This window comes from Vigna umbellata, chromosome 5, assembly GCF_029865625.1.
Source record: "Vigna umbellata cultivar VRB3 chromosome 5, Vumbellata_1.0, whole genome shotgun sequence".
In the NCBI taxonomy this organism is placed as follows: Eukaryota; Viridiplantae; Streptophyta; class Magnoliopsida; order Fabales; family Fabaceae; genus Vigna; species Vigna umbellata.
In genome coordinates this window covers 44,059,467-44,068,874 of record NC_142169.1, presented here as the reverse complement: position 1 = coordinate 44,068,874, position 9,408 = coordinate 44,059,467, and the positions used below count along the sequence as shown (strand labels likewise).

General features: G+C 30.2%; 1 protein-coding gene across 1 annotated transcript; it reads right to left on the bottom strand.

Moving 5' to 3' along the window:
- Positions 1-1,952: 1,952 nt before the first annotated feature.
- On the bottom strand, positions 1,953-4,394 carry LOC124843429 (putative serine/threonine-protein kinase PBL2). The gene is made up of 6 exons (XM_047320175.2): positions 4,110-4,394; positions 3,441-3,751; positions 3,204-3,339; positions 2,944-3,080; positions 2,719-2,842; positions 1,953-2,598 (listed from the first exon to the last, which is right to left on the bottom strand). Exons 1-6 carry the CDS (start codon positions 4,168-4,170, stop codon positions 2,216-2,218), a joined length of 1,152 nt encoding a protein of 383 aa, XP_047176131.2. The 5' UTR covers positions 4,171-4,394; the 3' UTR covers positions 1,953-2,215.
- Between the last annotated feature and the right edge of the window lie 5,014 nt (positions 4,395-9,408).

The following is a 9,408-nucleotide window of genomic DNA, read 5'->3' as shown; positions in this document are numbered from 1 at the left end:
CAAGTGGCAGTGGAGCAGGAGCTGCATCAAGTCACCAAGGAGGAGGAACATCAAAACGGGGAAGAAGAAGTGGCAGTGGAGCAGGACCTGCATCAAGGCACCAAGGTGGACGAAGAACATCCTCACGACTAGCTGCACAACATCTAGGGTCCCAAGCTAGTACCAATTGAAGATTTATTGTAGCCAACCATTTATTTTAATGAATTTTGTAAGTCACAGTGACCCACTCAGGAAACAATTGTAGTAGTGGGTACAGTGGTTGTTGTGGTTGCTTTTAATATTTTTTGTAGTGGAAAGGGACCACTAAACTTATCTTATTTAAAGTATGGGACCACTTCATTTACAGTGGAAAGGGACCACTAAACTTGGTGTTGTATTTCATCTTTGCATAATGCGAAGTTAACTTTATTTATTCCAAGTCCACATTTACAGATACTCTGCTTGTACTTTCTTATGCTGTGAACTCTTTTCTTTATTAACATAAATCAATATACCAGTAATAGTGGAATGTTAAAGGGAAAACAAACAACAACCAGAATTTCCAGACAAAACTCATTCTATTCAACCATAATTCTTAATTACAATTCATCTTCAACAAAAACATAATACAAAAAAAAATTGTTAACGCCCATAACAAGACAAACAACAACAACATCATTTTTCCAACTTTCTTCTCTTCTTGTAATTTCCTTTTCAACTTCTCGTTCTTCTTCCTTAGATCCAATACAAGTTTTTCATTTTCCAAACACATTTCAAGTTCTTCACGTTTTCTTTCAAAGCTTCCTTCAATTTCAGAAACTCCTTCATCATGCCATTCAAAGTAATTACAACTTGAATTACTCTGCAATCAAAACAACACAAGATTAATTCAAAATTCGGTAAATGAAATGAAAGATTTAATCACTTACTGCCCAATTTCTACATCTATAAAACAATCTTCCTTTGTTCTTCACAGTAGTTGCCTTCAAAACCAACAATGTTTCACCATAACCACACAATTTAGAAGGTAACCGTGAAGATGATCCACAGCTTTGCGACTTAGACGAACCAATTGACCTTCGCGTCCAACCATTTCCTCTACTCTCACCTTTCATTTCACTACAAGAAAGCAATCCCTTCATCAGCTTTCCTGCCCACAAAAACCCTATATCCCAAATCCTCATATTCACACGAAGAACAGAAGAAGACCAAAACCAAAACATATGAACTTACCTCCTCAAGAACACCAACTCCAACCTTCAGATGTACCCAAGTTCTTTGCCCCCAGCTGCAGCCACGAAGAAGAACCCAACTTCTTCAAATCTCATTTATAAAAGATGACGAAGTGCTCTTCACTTAATCTCAGTTCAACACTTAAACATCCAACGTGGCAGAGAGAGAAGAGAGCAGATCAGTGATCACGTGGCATCGCCGTTTGCCACATCCACTAAAACTTAACACCGTCCAATTTTAAGGACTAATACTCAGAGTTTCAAAACAACAAGGACTAAAAACCATCAAAGTTCTGAGTAGGGACTAAAAACAAAATCGCCTGATAGTTAAGGGACTAAAAACATATTTAACCCATTTAAGTTTTAAGTCTCTAATAAATTTAAAATAAATCTTTGTTAAATTTTTAAAGTTCTCAAAATAATTATATTTTTCAATTAAGTAACTGTCCTTTATTTTCTTGATTAACTAAGTTTATCTTATCCATCACCTTACTAATTATTACTAACTAATTATGTGGTCATGTTATTTTATAATTTTATAATTTATAACTTTATAATTTTAATATTTTATAATTTAATTCTCTTCGATAATTTTATAATTAAACCTCTATAGTTTTATAATTATATAATTATATAATTATGTAATCTTATAAGTTTTAAAAAATAAAGACTATTAAAACTCAACTCTTCTGTATACTTTTTATAATTGTTAAACAATTAATTCAAAAGCCAAAGTAAGTAGATAACCTATGAAGATACCTACGTGAACATATCCATTAACTTTTCATTTTCCCAATTTTGTACATGAACAATACCCATCCTAAAAGCTCAAAAACTTCATACAATGTATTAAGAAGCTAGCTGCTACACAATTTAATACTCTACACTCTGAACAACCAGTAAAGGTGACAATTCTTGGCAGTGGCAAAGAAATGAAAGAACAACAAGCTAATTTAATGGAATGGCCATCAGAATTTTTAGGTGCATTCATATATACTTTGCATTTACTTTTGAGAATGACCAGCAGAATTTTTGGTTGCATGGCTCTCAGGTCTTGGTGGTGTTCTTGAGAATGAATTTGAGGAATTAAGCACTTCCAATGCTGCTAGAACTTCCACCATAGGGGGTCTAAATTTGGGGTCAGTGTTGAGGCATTGCAGTGCAAGTGCAGCTGCAGCCATTGCCCCTTTCTTAGAGTATTGACCCCCCAACCTTGTGTCCATTATTCTCAAAACTCTTCTGTTGTCACTCAAAAATGGCTTTGCCCAATCCACCAAGGTTTCATCTGAAAATCCAGGTCTGTCATCTTCCACAGCACGCCTACCAGTAAGCAACTCTAACAACACTACACCAAAGCTGTATACATCACTTCTTGGTGCCAGGTGACCTGTTCAGTTGATGACCAACTTAGAAATCAGCTAAGGATGACTATTGAAATGACCTTTAATAAGTATTTAGAATAAAAAGGAACTAGTTTGAGCTAAATTTAGATTTCAAACTTTAATACCTGTAGCAACATACTCTGGTGCAGCATAGCCTTGAGTTCCTATTACTCGAGTTGAAACATGAGTATTATCTCCAGTTGGACCATCCCTTGCCAAGCCAAAATCTGAAAGCTTTGCATTGAAGTCCTACATATGCATTAGGCTACTCTTTAAGAATGGAAACTTATGTGTAAACCAGAATATGTAGTCAGTACAGATCCACAAATCAAACTTTTAATGTCACATACTGAATCAAGTAGGATATTGGAAGCCTTTAAATCACGAAAGATGACATTTTGATCCAGGGAATGTAAGAATGCTAGTCCTCTTGCTACACCAATTGCAATGTTGACCCTTGTAACCCAAGCCATAGGTTGAACACCTTCTGCAGAAACAGAAAACAAAATTTTAGGGTAGGATGAATTGATATAGCAATCTTGGTTCACCTCAAATTGGTATTGTAAAAGCTTACAAAAATATGCTTATGCTTAGAGTGAAATGAACTTACTTCGGAATAAATGATTCTCCAAACTTCCTTTCTGCATGAACTCATAAACCAGAAGCCTGTTTTTACCCTCCAAACAATAACCAATAAGTTTCACCAAATTGTCATGCTGATGCTGCCCAAGATAACTGACTTCTGCCTGCCAGAACAAAGGAAGTAAAACTAGTCATCAGCACAGCAAGACCATTGATTAGTCAGGCTAAAAAGAAAACTTTGGTTTATGGTTCTTGTTACACATACAAGCCATTCGCTGTGGCCTTGGAAACTTTCTGGTTTAAGATTTTTAATGGCCACCACAATTCCAGTGCCTGGTCTTGTGGGACCATATGAATTCTCATCAATCCATCCTTTGAAGACACGCCCAAATCCTCCCTCTCCGATCAAATTTTCTTTCCTGAAATTTTTAGTGGCCTCCTTTAGATCATTCAAGCTGAAGGACTTTAAGCTACTAGAGATGGATACGGGAACATTTGATTCTGAAGTTTTTGGAGCATGATTTTGTGCAGAAGAATTTGAATCCTGCCTTGGCTTACTTGCAGGCCTCTTGTTTCCTACAAACAGATAAGAAGCAAGTTAAGAGCAGCAATGATATTAACTTTCCAACATAATTGTGCAAGGAAATTTGTGACTGTAAAATCAGCAAACAAGTTATGGGCAGGCATCTTGGATTAGAAGTTCTGGGGCAAACGTCAGTGCTTACAATTTGCAGTGAACATAAAGTTTTAAGCATCAGAAACTAAATAGGAAAAGTCCAAACATTGAGCATGACAAACAAAAAGTCAAACTTGAAACTCTTTCTGTGATTAGTGCACAAACAAAGGGGAAAAAGACACAGAGTGGCTTCAAAGCACCAAAGAAGAAAGTAAAGTCATCATCCCATGAAGATGATCACAATGAAGAGAAACCAACCAGAAAAATTGGAGGAAGATACATGAGCAATCGGTTTTCCTTTCGCACAAGTGTTTCCCATGATGAAACGCGTTGCTGTTAGACCAAACCAGCAAAACTCATGAAGGAAAAGCAGAAGAAGAAGATGAAGAAAAAGAGTATGAGGAAAAGTCTCAGAAACTGAAAGTGATTATCTAGTCTAACCAAGAAGAAAATGTCCACAGCAATGCCATGGTTAATTAGCTCAAGGGGCGAGTCGTCAACTTTTGGTTCAACCAGAAAATAATTAAAAATGCAATAATTTGCTTTCATGAACCTTCATAGCACAATTGCCAGCGAGCACTTATTGAACATTCCAGGTCAGATTTTGACCACATTATATGACATGGTACTTTGTCTCAAAAGTTGTGACGTCAAAATTTGAAACTAGATTAAAGTTGCCTTTTAACTCAGACAAGGATTAACTATGGTTTACAAATAACATAAATTTCATTTTCATATATGATTTGAAATATTTTAATGCAAGAATTGTAGTTGAAATTGATATAACTACGAGATATAATATTTTATTCAAAAATTCAATCAGAGATGCGAAAGCTGAAAATTAATTATATTTTAATTAAAATTTAATTACATTATTAGTTCTTCAAATTTAAAATGAACTTGAATTCTATTTTAAAATTTTAAAATTAATATTTTTCAAGTTCCTAAAATAATCGTCCTTAAATATCGTTAAACATTTGGATAAATAATAATTTTATTTTCTAAATGTGTAAATTAATAATAATTTAGTTTTTGACTGAACAAAAATTTTGTTTAATATAAAAAGTATGATATTTATATTGTTATATAATTTAATAATAAATTAGTTCCTAGACATTTTTATGTGATTAGTTTAAAACTGATTCTTTAAAATAAAAGTTAGTGTTAAACTTACTTTTTTTTATATATAGAAAAAGTTTATTTTTAGGTACCATGAAAGTTTCACATTTTAACTAGTTGTCCTCTAAAGTTCACTTATAATCTATTCTTACAGAAAATAATAAGACTAAACGAAGGCATTAAAAACAGAAATAGGTGTAAACGAAATTATCATGCTAATGATATAATTTTGAAAATCTTATACTCTATAAATCTTAATCAATTTTGAAAAAAAAAAAATCCTATCTAACGCAAGTAGATAAATCTTAAAATAATTATCTTACTTACATAAAATAATTACATTATGTATCCTAAAGACTTGAATTGTATCGATATAAATTATAAGTCATTAAACACTAACTACTTGATTTTGTTATTGTTGTCACACAAAACTTTTAAAACATTTATTTAAGTCTATTTACGTAAAACAAAATTACAGATTAGAATAAAACACTTTTTTCAAACTACAAATTTAGAAATAAATCACTATAATCATATTTAAATGTAATTAATCAAATATGATTTTAAAAGTAAATCAACACTAAATCTGGCCGCCATACATGTAAAAAGTGTAAAGGAACAAATCAACAACCATTAATAATACTATGGCGGCTAGTAAGAAGAGGCGGCGGCATATAGAAAATATAATAATATCGTATTTCATTTAGAAAGAACTCTTATTTTTAAAGAAATCCGATATAGTAAGATTGATTTAAATTATTCAACTTTTATTATAATACCAATAACCTTTTTATAAGAAATAAATTATAATATAAATGTATTATCTATTATTTCTTATAAGAAAAGCAAAAAGAGCAGTCATTTCGTTACGAAAAGATGAGTACCAATAAATTGATGATTAGAAAGATACTATATTCGAACGAAATATTGCATTAATCATAATAGATACAAATTTATATTAAATTTTTCATCAAAATCAATAATATTAAACAATATATATTTAATTTTTGGACTTGTACGTAAAACACCAATAAATATTTCTCATTAACATGATTATAAAAAAATGGGTTAAAATCCCTTTGTAAAATATAATCTTCAACCATTAATTTTATTGAATTGGATTATTTAAACCAATTTATAAATATAATTGTGAGCTTGAAAATTTTCAATTATCATATCTTAGAATAATTTAAGTTATCATATTTCATAAAATTAATAACTATAATTTTATATTAATGCCTAAACTCACCTTTTATCCATGTTGCAAACATATTAAAGCAACGGATAAATGAGAGGAGTTGAAGGAATCAAATTATAATAATATAATATTTATTAAACATTGTACTGTTTTATACTTTTGTAAACCTGATTGCTAAATTTTAAATTTTATTCACTTATATTATTATTATTATTACTTTATTATTATTATTATTACTATTATTATTATTATTATTATTATTATTATTATTATTATTATTATTATTATTATTATTATTATTATTATATATGTTAACCTAACGTTTTTCTTTGATAAAGCCGTGATGGATGTCTTGCATTGACCGGAAGCTTGGTTACCAGTATTCACCGCAATCCTATGTTTACGGTGACATCATTCTATCCTTTCATATATACCCCACATTTTCTTCATTAGGACCATGGCACAAATATTTTTTCTCAATCATATAAAAAAATTAATATTTTTATATCACACCACATTTCAAATTACAAACGAGAGTATTTTTATCAAAATTAAAATTTCATTTTTAATAATTTTTTTTTGTAAATTTTCAACTAAAACTATCATCAAATATGTAATTTAAATTTTCAATATAAATATATGTATAAAATAAATAATTACTTATTTACTTATTACCTCCATTCTAAAATAATTGTAGTTTTTAGTCATATAAAAAATTTCAAAACGATACATCTCTGGACGAAGTATAAATTTTTATACTTTTTAGTATATTCTTATATCAATTTTATATTTTTTTATTTCAAGTAATCCATTTAGAGAAAGAATAAGATTATAACAGCACAATTGTTTTTTTATTGCTGTTTTTAGTAGTATACACACAGTGGAATAAAGATAATATTTTAATTGTTTTTGGTACTTTTTAATGGGGTCGCGTGTATACGAATTTTATAACTTTAAACAATTCAACTTCTAATTAAATCTAACTCATAAATATTTTTAAAAAGTAATGATCTCTCTCTCTCTCTCTGACTATTTACTCTCTAACTACAATGAATGCTAAAAAGTGTTTCAGTTCACGAATTGTACGAGCGTTGAAAATGCTTCAAGAGATAATTACAATCATGTTGCCCACTTAGAATTAGAAGAAAATATTTTAATTATTTTTGCTAAAATAAAAGTGTATGGTTTAAATAATGGTTTAATAGCCAATTTAGTCTCCATTTTGGTTGAAAAATCTCAATTTAGTCCCTCGTTATAAAAGTGTTTTACATTAGTCCTAACTTTTAAAATAGTGGGTCAGATTGGTCCCTTTCGTTAAATATAAGTTAACGAAATTAATGGATGATGATGTGACACAGCTTAAAGCTGATGTGTTAGATTGGTCCCTCGTTAACTTTAAGTTGTGTCACATCATCATCCATTAATTTTGTTAACTTATATTTAACAGAAAGGACCAATCTGACCCACTATTTTAAAAGTTAGGACTAATTCAAAACACTTTTATAACGAGGGACTAAATTGAGATTTTTCAACCAAAGTGAGGACTAAATTGGCTATTAAACCTTAAATAATTTATACCAAATTCAAAGATAATGATCGAAATATAATATTACAATCAAATTATTATTATTATAATTATTACTATAATTATTATTATTATTACTATTATTATTATTATTATAATTGTTTTTATTATTACTATTTATTTATTTATTTATTATTATTATTATTATTAAACTCTAAAATCAGAAATACTCTATAACCATTACTCTCATTTTGAAGGTCCTTATTATTGATGTAGTGTTAGTTCCTCCTCCTCTTCTTCTTCTATTAGTGCAAAAACAGCATATTACGTCATTTATATTTGGTTTTTAACGACGAATTAGAGACCGACGTCATAGTGGGTGACATAACTTTTACGTCGAAGATAACAAGGTGAGGTTAATAGGACAATTTGACGTCGATTATATCTAGATCTGACGTAAACATAACGTTGACATTGTGCATCGACATTAGGTTACGTCAGTTAGTAAAGAGATTGACGTTCAATATTTGAATAAATATTTATATTTATAGTAAGATTTGTCGTCTTATGTACTAGGGAAGTGACGTAAACTTAACGTCGATGCGGAGGATAATGGATGTAATGGTCACGTCAAAGTTCAAAGAAGATGTCAATGTTTGAGTAATATTTGAATAAATATTTATATTTAAAGGAATATTTGACGTCATGTATAAGGGGATGGACGTAAAGTTAACGTCCAAATTATCTATATGGGACGTTACTGTCGATGTTTGAACGTCAAATGGTGTATACTTCGACGTTACCTTTAGTGTTTTTTTTTTTGGATTTGATTCGGTTTAGCTCATTCAACCAAACCTGAAATACAGAAACCAGTTTTCCAATTCATATATATTCACATAATTAATTAATTTAAACCATGCTATCATCAATTCCAATTAAATAGTAAAACTAAAAGATGCTAATGCTATCATCAAAACTTTAAAGAACCCAGTTTTCCATTCATCTATTCACAGTATTCATCTATTCACAATAATCTATTAACAATTTAAAAGCTGCACAAGTAAGCAAATGGTACTATCATGAAAGGAAAAACCTAAAGCTATAGCTATTTAAAATGTTTATTTAAATATCGTGCCCAATCCTCTCTTATCTTCGTTATTACTGAAGTGGACAATGAAGAGGTAGTGTTGAACCGCTGCATAATCAAGGAAACTTTACTATTATATTCATTTTAATGTCAAAATTTTATTGATATTTGTACGATTTTCATATGTAAATTTTTACCTTAGTCCATTCCCCTCTGATTTCTACTCGGATGATTGCCTTCATCCATGACATGATGTAGTAGCCACATGCCCAGGAATCATTCTACTTATTACACTAAACATGTGAAAGAACTTAGTCAAATGTAATGGTTTAAATTTGACTACGAAAATTAAAGGTTAAAGATCAACGAATTCCAACCTTAGGATATATAATTTCAAGTTGTTGTCCTCTGGTCCTAGTCACAACTCTAAATAAATTTGAAAGATTAGAAACATAAGTTAATATGTTAATATCATAATGAATTGATAAGAATGAATGTAATACTTACGTTTGTATCAAGGACTTCAACTCCGCTTTAATCTTCCTATGAAGAGAACAAAACCATACAACTTGTGTTTTTTTGGAATGATCACCATGAGTTCCCAATGGCCCCTGTCATGTACCAACAA

Excerpts from the sequence above, each read along its gene's own strand:
- LOC124843429 (XM_047320175.2), bottom strand. The coding sequence starts at position 4,170 with ATGGGAAACACTTGTGCGAAAGGAAAACCGATTGCTCATGTATCTTCC. Across the intron at positions 3,340-3,440 it reads AAGGCCACAGCGAATGGCTT|GCAGAAGTCAGTTATCTTGG; the intron begins GTATGTGTAACA and ends TTGTTCTGGCAG. Across the intron at positions 2,599-2,718 it reads ACCAGAGTATGTTGCTACAG|GTCACCTGGCACCAAGAAGT; the intron begins GTATTAAAGTTT and ends TCAACTGAACAG.